Source organism: Saccopteryx bilineata, chromosome 2, assembly GCF_036850765.1.
Source record: "Saccopteryx bilineata isolate mSacBil1 chromosome 2, mSacBil1_pri_phased_curated, whole genome shotgun sequence".
In the NCBI taxonomy this organism is placed as follows: domain Eukaryota; kingdom Metazoa; phylum Chordata; class Mammalia; order Chiroptera; family Emballonuridae; genus Saccopteryx; species Saccopteryx bilineata.
In genome coordinates, this window is record NC_089491.1 from 296215962 (window position 1) to 296233115 (window position 17154).

Genomic DNA, 17154 nt, shown 5'->3' on the forward strand with positions numbered 1-17154 from the left:
TATTTATTCATTTTAAAGAGGAGAGGGAGAGATAGGGAGAGAGAGAGAGAGAGGAGAGACAGAGAGAGAGAAGGGGGGAAGAGCTGGAAGCATCAACTCCCATATGTGCCTTGACCAGGCAAGCCCAGGGTTTCAAACCAGCGACCTCAGCATTTCCAGGTCGACGCTTTATGCACTGCACCACTACAGGTCAGGCCTGCTGACCTCTCATATAGTTCTTTAGGCAATGAATTTTCCTGACATTGTCAACTGCCTTCTCTTTTCTATCACTAATTTTTATAAGGAGTAAAAGAAATGATGACTTCTGTATTTCTGAAGGTTTTTTGTGTGTGTGTTTTTTTAAGCTGGAGGCTTCCTTTTCTGAGAAAAAAAGATCTATGATTAAAATAATTCTCCAGCCTGTCCAGGTGGTGGTGCAGTGGATGGAGTGTTAGACTGGGATGCGGAAGGACCCAGGTTCGAGACCCTGAGGTAGCCAGCTTGAGCACGGGTTCATCTGGTTCGAGCAAAGTTCACCAGCTTGGACCCAAGGTCGCTGGCTTGAGCAAGGGGTTACTCGATCTGCTGTAGCCCCATGGTCAGGGCACATATGAGAAAGCAATCAGTGAACAATTAAGGTGTCGCCACGAAAAACTGATGATTGATGCTTCTCATCTCTCTTTCTGTTCCTGTCTGTCTGTCCTTATCTATCCCTCTCTCTGACTCTCTCTCTGTCTCTGAGAAAAAAAAAAATTCTCCATGTAAAATATGAAGTTTTAATAAAATAAAGAAAAATTGTGATGATTTACATACCTACAACAAACCCTTGCACTATAGGCTCTATGGAGGTGGGTTCCTGTTTGTCCCCAGTCCAGAACAACAAACACCAGGCACACAGCAGATGCTTAAGAAAATGTCAGAACATGTAATAAATGGATACAGGTACAATGTGAAAAGCTTCACATGCATATCTCATTCTAACTCCCTCTGTGTCCTTCTAAACACACACACACACACACACACACACAAAACTTAAATAGGTATCTTTATCCTACTTGACAGATTAAAATAGAAATTGATATAAGAGAAGTTGAGTAATTTATTCAAGGACACATGGCTGATAAGTAAATGATCTCTCTGACTCTAAAACTTCCCTTAACCAGGGTTCTATAAATAGAACAAAGTTGCAATGACAGAATCAGAACATTCTATCACCAGGGTAACATCTCAATGGGCTGGAGCACACCAGTGGACTTCAAATAGGCTTTGGATTGCTGTTTATTAAAGGTAATTAAAAATAATATATCTGTAGAAACAATAATATATTTTTCTATATACAGCAGTCCCCCCTTATTTTGGTTTCATTTAACTCATGATCAACCATGATCTAAAACATTAAAAATTTCATGGAGAGAGATCACATTCATATCAATTTTATTACAGTATTTTGTTAGGATTGTTCTATTTTATTAAATATTGTTTTTAATCTCTTACTGTCCCTAATTTATAAATTAAATTATATCATAGGTATGTATGTGTAGGAAAAAAAACATATTATGTATAGAGTTCAGTATTATCCAAAGTTTTAGGCGTATACTGGGGGTCTTGGACTGTATCCCCCAGGGATAAGTGATGACTACTGTATTATTGTGTTACTTATGTTCTCTAAAGCTTCTCCAAACACTGAATTAGCAAATACTAAAAAATTGGCTCCTAGAGAAAATGCAGGGTTAGATTCCTATCCACCTTTGGTTACAATATTTTTGTCACCCATGCAACATCTATATTGTTGATTCATTAACATTGAACTCTTACAGCCAAAGCTTTGTAACTTGTGCCTGAACAAAGCTTATCCAACACACATTTTCTCCACGGGACACATCCTGGCCTTCTCATAATCAGGAACACTACACAGCACAGTTACACTTTGGGGACTTTCTAAGCAGAGAAATCAACAAAAAGCGCCAAAATGCAAAAACTGTGACACTAAATAGACATGAAAATGATACTTCTTTGCAGTATGAGAGATGAGAGCTGAAACAAGAAGGCAAGAGTGTGCCTTCTTTGACCGCAGCTACGAATGTGTAGGTCAGAGACACTCAAATTTGTCACTACTCTGCACATGTCTCCGAAGAACCTTAAAGGTACCACAAATATTGATTTCGGGATAACAACTAAATTTTAATGAGTAGGCGAATTTGCAAATACGGAGTTCATGAATAATGAGATTGTACTGTATATACATGCTTAATATTCTCAAAGTCCTTTTGAAAGCTATAGGTTATGCATGTTACTCATCTCCATTTAAGAGACTGTAAACCTGGGTGAATTAACTATAGAAATTGACCTGTTTCTATGTCACAGACAGAAACAGTTTTGTAGGTCTGCGACCTCTACACTTGCACGGGTCCCCTGTGCTCAGAAGGGCCCCATTCTTGGTTTAATGCTCTGCTGTTACCATCTTGAAATTCTTAACGATTTTTGAGCAGGAGGCCCTGCATTTTCATTCGGACCACAAATTCTGTATCTGGTCCAGGTCATATAGTAAGTAAACAGATTAATAACGGAGGGGACAAAAATGATATTTATTCATCCAATTGAACAAATCCGTTTTTTCACCGTACCTGATTAATATATTAAAGTTCGCATTTATTGAGGGTTGGTGGTAATAGGCTCTTGATATGTATTAGCTCATTTAATCTTTCTGGCCCTCTGTGAGTTGGGTATTATTGTCACTTAACATGTAAGGAAACAGAGGCCTAGAGAAGGTAACTTGACGTTAGCATGGCTTGAATAGGAACTAAATCTCTGCATTCCTGTCTGTCTGTCCCTATCTATCCCTCTCTCTGACTCTATCTCTGTCCCTGTATTAAAAAAAGAATAGTTCATTCCTTTTTTTATAACTGAGTAATATCCATGGTGTGGATATACCATAACTTTTTATGCATTCAGCTATTGATGGACACTTGGGTTGGCAGAACATTTTGGTTCATATAAATAAAGCTGTGGTGAACATTCATGTACAAGTTTTAATATATACAAATTTCTTCATATACTTATATAAAGAATTTTGCTTTTGTTGGGTAAATACCTAGGAGTGGATCAGAGATGGTTGGGATATGTTTAATTTTTTGAGAAGCTGCCAAGTTGTTTTCCAGTGTGATTGTACAATACATTTTACATTCTCAGCAGCAGTGGATGAGAGTTCCAGTTCCTCTACATCTTCACCAATAGTTGACCTGCTCAATCTTTTTAATTCAGCTACTCTAGTGGTATGTAATGGTATTACATTGTTGTATGGACTTAATTTCCCTAATGATTGATGATACTGAGCACCTTTTTTATAAATATATATATATATTTTCATTTCTAGAAATTCTTTTTGGTTTCTTGTTTCCTGAAGATACTTAAAAACCTGTTTTCTTATTTCTTTAAAAGTAGCATGCATTAATTATTCTATAATCTGCCTGACACTTCTACTGTATGTACATTTCATGGGTTTGTTTCTTCTGTTCTCACTTCCTGAAGCCTTAGTTACTTATGTGCTTGATTAGTTATCCTTGACTGTGTGCTATTTGTCATCTTTGAAAACATGTTGCTGGGGATTCCTTGAGGCCAGAGGTGGATTTAACAGTGGGTGCATTGGGCACCTGCCCTGGCCCTGACTTCTGAAGGGCCCTGCAAAACCCCAACTTTATACTTTTTTCTAATGGCACCAAGTTTGGTTTCACATGTGCAATTTTAACATTAATAGTACATAATATTTTTTATTTCTTTAAAAATATGGTTAAGCCTGACCAGGTGGTGGCGCAGTGGATAGAGCGTCGGACTGGGATGCTGAGGACCCAGGTTCGAGACCCCAAAGTCACCAGCTTGAGTGCGGGCTCATCTGGTTTGAGCAAAAGCTCACCAGCGTGGACCCAAGGTCCCTGGCTCAAGCAAGGTGTTACTTGGTCTGCTGAAGGCCCATGGTCAAGGCACATATGAGAAAGCAATCAATGAACAACTAAGGTGTCGCAATGTGCAACGAAAAACTAATGATTGATGCTTCTCATCTCTCCATTTCTGTCTGTCTGTCCCTGACTATCCCTCTCTCTGACTCTTTCTGTCTCTGTAAAAAAATAAGTAATGAAAAAAAAGTAATGTAATATATATATATATATATATATATAGTTAACATGTATTTTTATTTCCCCTGTCTCTCTCTCTCTCTCTTTTTTTTTTTTTTGATATTTTTCTGAAGTTGGAAATGAGGAGGCAGTCAGACAGACTCCTGCATGCGTCCAACCGGGATCCACCCGGCATGCCCACCAGGGGGCGATGCTCTGCCCATCTGGGGCATTGCTCTGTTGCAACCAGAGCCATTCTAGCGCCTGAGGCAGAGGCCACAGAGCCATCCTCAGCGCCCGGGCCAACCCTGCTCCAATGGAGCCTTGGCTGCGGGAGGGGAAGAGAGAGACAGAGAGGAAGGAGAGGGGGAGGGGTGGAGAAGCAGATGGGCGCTTCTCCTGTGTGCCCTGGCCGGGAATCAAACCCAGGACTCCTGCACGCCAGGCCAACACTCTACCACTGAGCCAACCGGCCAGGGCCTCTCTCTCATTTTTTTTAAGGGGCCCAATATTTTCTTCTGCACCTAGGGCTTCGACTGACCTTAATCCGCCTCTGACTGTAGAAAGCAGTATAGAGTTGCCTCAAAAAAATAAAAAATGGAACTGCCTTATGATGCAGTGATTCCATTTCTGGGAATATATCCAAGTACACCTGAAACACTAATTAGAAAGAATATATGCACCCCTATGTTCATTACAGCATTATCTACAGTAGCCAAGATTTGGAAGCAGCCCAGTGTCCATCAGTAGATGAGTGGATAAAAAAGCTTTGGTACATTTACACAATAGAATACTACTCAGCCGTACAAAAGAAGGAAATCTTACCCTGTGACAGCATAGATCAGGGGTAGTCAACCTTTTTATACCTACTGCCCACTTTTGTATCTCTGTTAGTAGTAAAATTTTCTAACGGCCCACAGGTTCCACAGTAATGGTGATTTATAAAGTAGGAAAGTAACTTTATAAAATTTATAAAGCAGAGTTACAGCAAGTTAAAGTATATAATAATAATTACTTACCAAGTACTTTATGTCAGATTTTTGCTAAGTTTGGCAGAATAAATCTTTATAAAACAACTTACTATAGTTAAATCTATCTTTTTATTTATACTTTGGTTGCTCCAATACTGCCCACCATGAAAGCTGGAACGCTCACTAGTGGGCGGTAGGAACCAAGTTGACTACCACTGGCATAGATGGACTTGAAGAGTATTCTGCTAAGTTAAGCTAGTCTGAGAAAGACAGGTGCCACGTGATCTCACTGATATGTGGAATCAAATGAACAAAAGAAACTAACAATATAGAAACAGACTCAGAGAACAGACTGACAGCTGCGGGGGGAGTGGGGCTGGAGAGTGGGGTGGAAAAGGTGAAGGGATTAAGCAAAGTTATTATTATTATTTTCTTTTACAGGGACAGAGAGAGAGCCAGAGAGAGGGATAGATAGGGACAGACAGACAGGAACGGAGAGAGATGAGAAGCATCAATCATCAGTTTCTCGTTGCGACACCTTAGTTGTTCATTGATTGCTTTCTCACATGTGCCTTGACCGTGGGCCGTCAGCAGACCGAGTGACCCCTTGCTCGAGCCAGCGACCTTGGGTCCAAGCTGGTGAGCTTTGCTCAAACCAGATGAGCCTGTGCTCAAGCTGGTGACCTCGGGGTCTCGAACCTGGGTCTTCCGCATCCCAGTCCGATGCTCTATCCACTGCACCACCGCCTGGTCAGGCGCAAAATTATTTTTTAAATTAAAAAAAAGATAAAGGGGGAACTAAAAAAAAGGAAACTTGTAGATTATAAGAAATTTAAAAGATCTGCCTGACCTGTGGTGGCGCAGTGGATAAAACGTCGACCTGGAAATGCTGAGGTCGCCGGTTCGAAACCCTGGGCTTGCCTGGTCAAGGCACATATGGGAGTTGATGCTTTCAGCTCCTCCCCCATGTCTCTCTCTCCTCTCTCTCTCTCTGTCTCTCTCCCTCTCTCTCTCCTCTCTAAAATGAATAAATAAAATAAAATAATTAAAAAAAAAGAAATTTAAAAGATCTTATGCGCCAGGAGAAAAGAATGACCTTAGAAAAAATAATAATAAATGGAGTAGGTGTGGGGCAGGGGTCGCAGCAGTGGTGGTATTCTGCAGGAGGAGGAACTTGCTAAGACCCATTTGTGAACAGTGGTGGCTTCTGGATCAAGCAGGCAACTGATGGCATTTCTTTCCCCATTTGTTTGCAGGACACCAAGAAGCACCTGATGATCAGTTTGTCGGCATAATGGCATATATAAAAAGAACCGATGAAATAACTATAAAAGTTAAAGGGGACAAACAGTGTCTCCTGAAGGAGATAAATGAAAAACGTGAGTCCAATTGCTTGGTGGAAAGAAGCAATCAAGTCAGCTTACTGAGACCTCAGAAGAGGCACTTCAGTGACGCCTATAAGTCCTGTGTCCATAGACAAATCAAAGAACCTGTTCCCGACAGTGGCAGGAGCTCCTGGGTCACACTGAGTCTCCTTGTTCACAAGGAGAAAAAGCACTTTCCAGCAAAAAGTAAGCTGTTATGGGTGGGCTTCCTGCCCCGTTGACAGGAGGGACTTATGCATAAATTTAGGGAGAATTTCTAGAGTTGAAAGGGGTTCATAAGTATTGCTCTGCAATAGCTTAAAAGCAACCTGACTGAAGGGAAAAGTGTCAGTAAACTAGGCTAGTTGATGGAGGATCGACTGTAGGCCAGAGATTGTCTTTTTTGTGTGTTCCCAGAATCCCAGGCTCCAGCCACATCGGGATGCCTCACTCAGTAGGTTCTGTGTTTGGGTCCTGGAGCCTGCATTCTGTGCCCGCTATGGTGATCCTGATGCTGATGGCTTGAGAACCATATTTTGAAAAAAGTTGGTATAGGTAACTATAACAGATCACAAAAACCCTGGCGGCCCCTCTATTGCCAATTTCTGTTGCCTCTGCCAAAACTTCATTGCCTCTGCAAAACTGAGATACAATGGAAATGATTTTGATGACAGATATCCAACAAAATGCCCCAGAAACAATAATAAAATGTGGAGGGAGGTTGGGGAAGGGGTATGTGGTGGTGGTATGATTTTACAGGAGGAAGGAGAGGAACTGGTAACTACCTTGATTGTGTGTACAGTACTTGTTTCTAATTCAAGGCAGGCAACTGATAATTTTCTCATTTATTTGAAAAAAACAAAGGAATATCATTATATTAAATACAACCAACAAATGATTAAGTTAGATCAGAAACAAAAGAATTGCCATATTGGAGAAGTAGCTTCTTTGATGAGAGTACCATGACTTCATCTGCCCGGTGCTCCTAGTAAGTGGTGTTGAGGGGTGTGGCCTGGAAAAGTGAGATTCTCCACTGGGTTTTCAAGTTAATCTGTAACAGTCATGTGTTTATTTTAGATTAAAATGTAACTCTTTTATGTTCCTAAGTGGGAACGCTAAAAAAAAAAAAGTAACTCTTTTACAAAAAGGAATGCCTTTAAGTGTTCCTAATTCTGTTATCTTTTATTCTGGTTGAATTACATGGAACTAGATGAGTTAAATCACAACTTGTAGATTTAGTCTCACAAATTTAATAGTGAGGGGTAAAATCTACCTCCTATGACATAGTTTACCGCTTTATATGAACACACGTGGTTTTCTAAAAGACAGAGCCTAACAAATATAATTTCCATAACCAACATTAATGATATCAAGGTTATAAGCCAAGAATTCTAGAACATGAAAAGAAACCTTATAATATTACAGAAAAGCTCTTTGTTCCTTCTAAATGAACAGAGTTAAACAGAAACTCAATGTTATGATAAGTGACAAGATATAGACTAAGTATAGATCTAATTTAAATGTTACAGTAATTGGTATATAAATACATGTTTTTTAATTAGTCTAAACTAGCCTAATGGTTCTCAAAGGTTGGTCTGGGCATCCCTTGGTATTCAAGTCTTTTTCAGGGGCTCACAAGGTCAAAATAGCTCACGAGCTATTTTCATAATACTGAGGCATTATTTGCCCTTTTTACTCTCATGCTGTCATGGGAGTAAAATGGAGTTTTCCAGAAGCAGTAAGATGTGCAGTGACATCATTACCTTGACGATTCATGGAATCTAGACTTGTACTCTTGAGTTTGCAGGTTTTTTTTCAGTATTGATTTCTCATGTGGTAAACATTGAGAAAGACAACACACATAAACAAAAACTTGATCAGGTCCTCAATAATTTTTACGTGTATATTAGAACCTGAGACCAACAGGTTTGAGAACCAATTATCTAAACAAACGGTAGTTATTTCTGACCCAGCACTGTATACTCTCAAAAACTTATTAACATTTTTTCCCCTGTGGTTTTCTCATCAATCCATACTTTGGTTTCAATTTTAATTCTTTTCATTTTTAAGATTTTTTTATTTATTTATCGATTTTACAGAGATGGGGGAGCAGAAGGGTATTAAGTCAGAGTTGCTTCACTTTAGTTGTTCTTTGCTTGAGGTGTGTGCCTTGACCGGGCCAGCCCAGGGTTTCAAACCAGCGACCTCAGCGTTCCAGCTCTATCCACTGAGCCACCTCAGGCCAGGCGGTTTCAATTTTAATTCTAATCAGGGATTTTAAAGAGATATTGGGGGGTATTTTTTATTTGCCAAGTGGAAAGTACCTGGGAATTAGAGAAGGATGCTGGCATTTTTTTGGAGGTATCTACTTTATTCTGAAAACTGTTAAAGTTTGAAAAAGTCAACAGTAATTCTCATCTGTCCTAATCTGGGTTTACATAATTTGAGAGATAGATAGAGGTAAAAATGTTAGCTTTGTTAATGAAAAACAAATCTATATTGGAGGAATTGGCTTAAGGACAGCCAAAGGTGAACTCACCCCAAAAGGGAACTTAGCCCAATTCAGACCAAAAGTTTGGGCCTGCCATACAAGACTGAGGAGAGATGAGAGAGTACTTCCTCCTTCAGGAAGCCGGCAGATTCAAAGAGAAAATCCTTATTTGTAAAACAAAGAGATGAAACATTATCTCTAAAATCTGATGAACATGTCACTCTAGTAGGCCCTCAACAAATATGCAGTGAATCAGATGATAAATACCATTAACTAAAACATAACATTCTCTTTGTATATGAGGGCCCTCTTCTGTCCTCTGAATGTTGAAAAACACCAGCGCTCACTACTGGGCCCTCTTCTCATCATCTCCACTAGTTTCTAGGTGGTCATAACCTAGACAGACTGCAGGTCTTTGACCTGTTACAGGACTTAAAATCTCATCTCTATTCTGATGATGCCCACATTTCTGTATCTGCCCTGACCTTTCTCCTGAGTTCTGGACACACCTATCGGATTGCCACCTCTCTTTGATGTTATCTCAAATTCATCACTGCCAAAACAGAATTCCTAACCCCCACCCCCCAACACACATACTCACCCTTGACCCTCTCCTCATCTCAGAAAATGGCCAAATATCTAGGAGCACCTTTGACTGTCCTTTTTGTCTCACATCCCACATCCAATCTGTCAGGAGTCTTCCTTCAGAAGCCTTCCCTCAGAATCAGTCCTGAATCTGACCACTGCTACCACCCAGATCCAATCCATGACCATCTCTCCCCCAGTACAGCAGGGACCTCACAACTGTCCCCCGGCATCCACTCTTGCCACCTCCCACATTTATTTCTTCACACAACAGCCAGGTTGTTAGGTACATCACTTGTTCAAAACTTGTCAATAGTTTCACACCACTCTGAGGATAAGACCCACTCCTTATCCTGTGTGCTTATCTTTCTTCAGCCTTATCTCATCTACTCTCTCTGACCTCATTCCCCTTAGCCACCATGATTTTCTTCCTGTTTCTGGAATGCACCACTCTGATTCCCACTTCAGGAATTTAGTACATGCTGATCTCTCTGCTTGGAGCCCTCTCTCCCTCTCCCCCTCGCTTTATTCAGACCTTTGTTCAAAAGCCAAGTTACCAGAAATCACCCTATTTAAATAGACCTTCCCGGCACCCTACAACCCCTTATAAGCTCTCTCATCAATCTTTTACTTAGAGGTGTGAATATCAAAAGAGGAGCAATCTCACCTGGCCTGCGGTGTTGCAGTGGATAAATCATTGACCTGGAACACTGAGGTTGCTGGTTTGAAACCCTAGGCTGGCTTGGTCAAGGTGCATATGGGAGTTGATGCTTCCTGCTGCTTCCCCCTTCTCTCTCTTCTTTCTAAAATGAATAAATATAAATAAAGTCTTTTTTTTTTTTTTTTTTAAGAGGAGCAATCTTACTTAAAGACACAGCCTTAAAAACAGAAACTTGGTATCATCATCTGGGCTGCTGTAAAAAATTATCATACACTGGTGGCTCAAACACAGACTTATTTCTCACAGGTCTGGAGGATGGGAGTCTGAGAGCAGCGTCAGGGGAGGTTCTGGTGCTCGCCCTCTTCCTGGGTTACACAGGGCTGTTTTCTTGCTGTGTCACCTACTCTGGCGGAAAGAGCTGGCTAGTTCTCTGGCCTCTTCTTATGAGGGCTCTAATCCCATCCACGAGGGCTCCACCCTAATGAAAGAATTGCCTCCCAAAGGCTCCACCTCCTAACATCATCACACTGGGGTCAAGGAATCTGGGGGGACACATTCAGTCCGCTGCTCTTGGGTTCACGTTCTGCTTCTGCCATTGACTGGTCTCATGTTTTTACTCATTTAGTGTTTCTAAACCTCACTTTCTGTGCCTGTGAAACAGTACTCATCCTCTCTGCCATCGGGGCTGTTTTGAAAACTATGACAAACACGTTTTGTTTTGTTTTGTTTTCAGATCATGCCATATTTGGATAAAGTGCATCTCCAGAGACACACAAAGAAAGATATTGTCTCTTTGGTCCCTCTTCAGTGTCTGTCTAAACTATTTACAAATATTAATTATAAAAGAAGCCAAAATTATTTGCCAGATCACCAAGAAAACATTATGTTAAGTCATATAGAATGTATTACATCTTCATTCACTCCACTCTACCAGTCAGATGTTTTGAAGGGATGATTTGAGTTATTAAAGATACTTTCAAAGACATATCACCTAAAGTTCACTGTACAGTGATCTTTATTAATAAAAATGTTAAATAGTTGCTATAAATCCATGGCGTATGCTGACCAACCCCACTAATCAAGTAGAGGGCTAAAGTTCTCAAAACTAACAACTTGCTCCTAAACACTTAATTGCATTTAACTATGATGGAGCCATGGTTTTGATTTTTTTTTTTTTTTTTGTATTTTTCTGAAGTTGGAAATGGGAGGCAGTCAGACAGACTCCCGCATGCGCCCGACCGGGATCCACCCGGCATGCCCACCAGGGGGCAATGCTCTGCCCATCTGGGGTGTTGCTCTGTTGCAACCAGAGCCATTCTAGCGCCTGAGGCAGAGGCCATGGAGCCATCCTCAGCATCCGGGCCAACTTTGCTCCAATGAAGCCTCGGCTGCGGGAGGGCAAAAGAGAGACAGAGAGGAAGGAGAGGGGGAGGGGTGGAGAAGCAGATGGGCGCTTCTCCTGTGTGCCCTGGCCGGGAATCGAACCCGGGACTCCCACACGCCAGGCCGACGCTCTACCACTGAGCCAACCGGCCAGGGCCTGGTTTTGATAATTTGAATAAGTACATACTTGAAAGAGTACCAAGGTCGCTATAAATGGAGATTTTTGTTAGATTGTATTGCCTGTCCCAAAGTAGGCATTGCTAGAATGATCTCATAGCCAAATCCTATTTGGCTCCTCTTACCTCTGTGTTGTTCCCTCTTGGACAGCAGACTAATTTTCAGATTTTACGTGGGCTTGTATTCCTTTCTGCAGTTTGAGTTTAGGGCCTGTTATTCCACATGGCAGGCTGAGCACTAGTTGGCCTGGAACCCAGTTGCTTCTTTGCATTTGTTTTATTTACATCAGTGAAATATTCACCTGTTATGTGGTTGCCCTTTCCCTCCATAGAAAGTTCAGATTCACAAGCCAAAGCATATTAGTATTGGAAGGGATATGGACCAGTCAACTGGCCTAAAACCCTCTTTCAGCTAGGACTGTACCAGGGCACAGTGGGAATAAGCCTCATTGACCCTGAGGGTATATATATAAAAAAGCCAGACTCAAAGCTAAGTTTTTGTTTCTCATAAACAAAACCTCTAGTGTCGAGGACTATGAGGGGTTAGCCCGCCACAGTTTCATGGGCATAGGCTGAAGATATAAGACTCTTGGTTTCAAGGCAAAGGACTTTGTTACTCAGAGTGCAGCAGACAGCACAAGCCTCATGTTCTGATTGGGTTCCCCTGCCCTCCCACCCAAAACAATGTGGAGCCGTCCAGACAGATGCCAGATGCACAGAAGCTTTGTTCCACTTGGAAGACCTCTAAGCTTAAGAAACCCTGCCTTCATCCGGAAGAAGACATTCTCTCCATTACATTGGACAAGAAGTAAACCTGCCCCCTGCTCCAACGGGAGACACTATCTCTGTCCTCTGAGGCCCTTAGCTATATAAACATTCTTGAAGAGATCATCTGGAAGAAAAGCAATCAGTGTCTCTGCTCCCAAGGCATAGAGAAATGGGAGAGACCTATGAGAATTATCTCTCAACACTTGGCAGCCCACATAAAGCCTATCAAACACAGCATCATTTCTTTGACTCAATGTAAGATGAATCATAGGGAATAACTATAGTAAATGAGTGTCAAGTTATGTATAATACACTTAATAACCTTCTAATCTCATTTCTCTGTAGACCCCTCCACACTCCTCCCCCATGCACCTCTGGTTCTATGGAACTACTGGTGTCTCTGCTTTATTCTGTTATTACCCCCACCCCCATTCACCTGGCTAACTTTAGTTTAAACCTCACCTTCTGCTGGAAGCGTTCCCTCCTCCCCTTTCCATCTTAGGTGTTTCTGTCTCTATATACTTTATAACAACCTTGGGCTAAAACCAGAAACTCAAAAGTCACAGAACTATTTATTCTGGACTCTGACCCTACGTGAAATCACAGTCAGTCCAGACACCTTCTCCACTCCTCTCAGGATGCACGTGATGTTGCATGTTCCCTCAGTAACGGGGATGGGCGCACAGGCATGTCCCTCCATTTTGGCTTCCTGTAGAGCTGTCTGCAGGTGAGTTCCCAAGTCCAGGCTGCCAATGCCTGCGCAGAAAGGTTTCCTGTGGCACCCCTGGTACTCAAAAAAGACTTCAGCGTGGCCTGCCATTACTGATGAAGCAACCAACACCAATGCCTCTTCCCTGGAGAGGGTCTTGCAGGCCATGGCCGGGGAGGCTGCATTTCTTTGCTGGCATGGAAGGTGTGTCCAAAGGGAACGGCCAGGCAGAATGGAAGATGAGCTCTGCCTCATAAGGTAAGCAATCCCACAAATACAGGAAAAGTGAAGAAAAAGAATAAGAATGTTCATCTCAGTGCATCCTTTGGGCTGCCCCTGAATTCACACCTATCTTTCTTGCCATAAGAATGTCTTTTTTTTTTTTTTTTGTATTTTTCTGAAGCTGGAAACGGGGAGAGACAGACAGACAGACTCCCACATGCGCCCGACCGGGATCCACCCAGCACCCCCACCAGGGGGCGATGCTCTGCCCCTCCGGGGCGTTGCTCTGTTGCGACCAGAGCCATTCTAGTGCCTGGGGCAGAGGCCAAGGAGCTATCCCCAGCGCCCGGGCCATCTTTGCTCCAATGGAGCCTTGGCTGCGGGAGGGGAAGAGAGAGACAGAGAGGAAGGAGAGGGGGAGGGGTGGAGAAGCAGATGGGTGCTTCTCCTGTGTGCCCTGGCCAGGAATCGAACCCGGGACTTCTGCACGCCAGGCCGATGCTTTACCACTGAGCCAACCGGCCAGGGCCAAGAATGTCTTTTTAAAATGCTTTCACAACACTGATCACCACCTACTGTGGACTGCTAGTATCTTATTCCTTAGAATTAACTGGTGTTTTGCTGCCTAGAAACCTATCCAGGCTCTACAACCAGTCGCAGTTCCCCTTTCATTCTTCCTTCCTTATTTTCCCTAACGGTCTCTTTGTGACAATTAATTCAGGGTATTAATTTCTTCATCAAGCTGGGTACTTAAAGATGCAAGCAACAAAAACTAAATTTGGCTAATTTAAGAAGAAGATGAATTTATGAAGGATAGCGGATAGTTCATAAAATCCCCAGGAGGGCGTACAAACCAAATTCCTACCACTGGACTAGAGGCATTAAAGACTTACTGCCACAGCCCCTGGGCACAGAGCCTGCAGCTGACACTGCCAATCTCACACCACGCTGCCATGCTGCCCACCCTCACCAGAATGCAGTCAGCTCAGTCCTGGCTTCTTCTTGTGATTAACTTTATTCAAAATTGAGGCTGGGCCATATTGTGGTGTCCTGGCTGCACTAAAGGCCGGAAAACGATCACCTGGCATTTTCAGCTTTTCTAGTAGAAATGGGCTCTGTCATACGGTGAGAGCTTTGCCAAAGGAAGGAGTGCGTGTGTTTGTGACGGCCAAAAACACTGTCAGGTGTCCCCCTGCATTCAAGAGCCCCTCTCTCTCCTGTTGCTGCTGCTTCCCTCAGTTACGCCTGTTCACTCAGATTCAGAGCTCCTGATTTGTGATGCCTTTTGAAGGATGTTGCTTAAGCTAGAGGTCAGATTGGGAAGCATTGTGATATTTAGGAAACAGTAGGGTTCTAATTCTAGATGTATTACATATTAGCACATTAGCTGTGAGAATGTCTATTTTTATTTAAATAATCTGGGCTTCAGAAGTAATCCAGAGAAGAGTCCCATACAGAGGACATTAGACTTCTAACACTTTCTGCTCTTACAGGCTATACATAGTTATCTGTATTTATTAAACAAATTAGGAAATGAGAAGTTATTTGCATGATTTTTTTAAAGTTTTTGTTTCAGATTTTAAAAAATATTGATTTTAGAGAGAGAAGAGGGAGGAGGTGGGGGGGAGGGAATGGGAAGTATAGACTCATAGTTGCTTCTCATATGTGCCTTGACTGGGCAAGGCTGGGGTTTCAAACTGGTGTCCTCAGCATTCCAGGTCAACACTTAATCCACTACATCACCACAGGTCAGGCATCTGCATGATTTTTAACGTCTGAAGCATAAACACCACTCATATTGTTCATGAATTACAGGGATGGTCACCAAGAAAGTCACCTTTAGAGATACACTTGTTCTAGGGCGTGAGATACACTTGTTCTAGAGTTAGCCAAACAAAAGGAGGGGGGTGAGGACATACTAGAATTTTCTTGTTTGGAGCTCCATGGTTAAACTTGTAAAACTGATAATCCTTGAATTATTTTTTTCCATTCTATCTTTTTGATTGACTTTGTAATCATTAGCACAGATTTTCTCATAATTTGAAAAGAACAGTGAGATTTCCTTTAAGAGTTAAGTGCTAACAAGCAGACAACAGTCTCTGGAAACCCTGTAAATGAATGTCATTTATGCTGCTCTGAAGTATTTAATCAAAAGGATGGAAAGGGAAACTTAAGAAATTAAACTCTGAAGTCTGAGTACAGACAAGTAGTGGACAAGAAGAGCAAGCAAGCAGCAAAGTGATAAACTCTTGGTTGCAGAATTATGAAAGAAAAGAGCTGATACTTTTATTTTTTTATTTAAAGAATGATACAATTTCATTTGATTCTTGTTAGAATATAAAAGTCAAGAGGCCCTGGCCAGTTGGCTCAGCAGTAGAGCATTGGCCCGGCATGTGGAAGTCCTGGGTTCGATTCCTGGCCAGGCTACACAGGAGAAGCGCCCATCTGCTTCTCCACCCCTCCCCCTCTCCTTCCTCTCTGTCTCTCTTCCCCTCCCGCAGCCAAGGCTCCATTGGAGCAAAGTTGTCCCCAGCACAAAAGATGACTCCATGGCCTCTGCCTCAGGTGCTAGAATGGCTCCTGCTGCAACAGAGTGGAGCCCCAGATGGGCAGAGCATCGCCCCCTGGTGGGCATGCCTGGTGGATCCCAGTCAGGCACATGCAGGAGTCTGTCTCTCTGCCTCCCACTTCTCACTTTAGAAAAATACAAAAAACAAAAAATAACAACAAAAAAGTCAAGAGATGCAATAAAGAATATCTCCTTTTAGTAAAGAAGGTTACCATATCTCGGGGGTGGGGTGGGTGGGGGCTCTTTGCTTTTCAGCGGGGTAGGGTGGGGTGGGTGTTGCTATAGAATGCAGAAATACTTGTTTTTTCAGATCAAAAGTTTTTTTTTTTAGAATGTTTTAACACTAGGAAATCTTAGAATAGTTTTTAATACATTGGTAGGCTAAAGGAGAAAAATATGCATCTCAAAAAAAAACCAATGAAAAGTTACATAATATACAATATCCATTTCAAAGGGCAGATTGAAAAATTAAATATTTGACTTCTTCACTGCCCTTAGTAAAACTTATAGCCTCCATTCACTTATTTAAAAGCTAAATGAGCATATTGATACCACAAATCTTGCTTCAGGCCATGCAAAAACAAAACAATATTGGTTCTCAAAAGATTTGCAGTCTCTAAAGGTGAAAAGCATACACTAGATAACCTAGTAAAAAGGAGTGTTAGCATCATCAGACTGGTTTCATAGTATTTTATTCTTCCTTTAATTACAGTACTTCTCACATTGCTTTGAAATTGTCACTTGTCTATCTTCATTAAATTGTGATATCTTATTCCTCTCTGTAGCCTTATGACCTAGACTGGAGGGGCTCAATAACTGTGTAATAAATGAAACAAATAAACTGATGCATAAATGAAAAAAATGGCTGTAATTTAGAGGGAAGGGATCATGTATGGCTGGGGTGATCAGGTAAGGTGATGACATTTAAGTTGGATCTTAAAGGATTTTTTTTTTTTTACTTTTTTTTTTAAGATTATAATTTTTATTTATTTATTAAATTTTTATTTATTTATTTTTAGAGAGGAGAGAGAGACAGAGAGAGAGAAGGGGGGAGGAGCTGGAAGCATCAACTCCCATATGTGCCTTGACCAGGCAAGCCCAGGGTTTCGAACCGACGACCTCAGCATTTCCAGGTCAACGCTTTATCCACTGCGCCATCACAGGTCA

At 41.8% G+C, this 17154-nt stretch overlaps 1 protein-coding gene across 1 annotated transcript; it reads left to right on the forward strand.

Moving 5' to 3' along the window:
- The first annotated feature begins 1191 nt into the window (after positions 1-1191).
- Positions 1192-11297, forward strand: SPATA45 (spermatogenesis associated 45). The gene is made up of 4 exons (XM_066255138.1): positions 1192-1266; positions 3172-3251; positions 6316-6630; positions 10894-11297. Exons 3-4 carry the CDS (start codon positions 6354-6356, stop codon positions 10911-10913), a joined length of 297 nt encoding a protein of 98 aa, XP_066111235.1. The 5' UTR covers positions 1192-1266; positions 3172-3251; positions 6316-6353; the 3' UTR covers positions 10914-11297.
- Positions 11298-17154: the final 5857 nt, after the last annotated feature.

Coding starts and splice junctions, on each gene's coding strand:
- SPATA45 (XM_066255138.1), top strand. CDS start 6,354: ATGGCATATATAAAAAGAACCGATGAAATAACTATAAAAGTTAAAGGG. Junction 6,631..10,893: donor AAAGCACTTTCCAGCAAAAA/GTAAGCTGTTAT, acceptor TTTTGTTTTCAG/ATCATGCCATATTTGGATAA.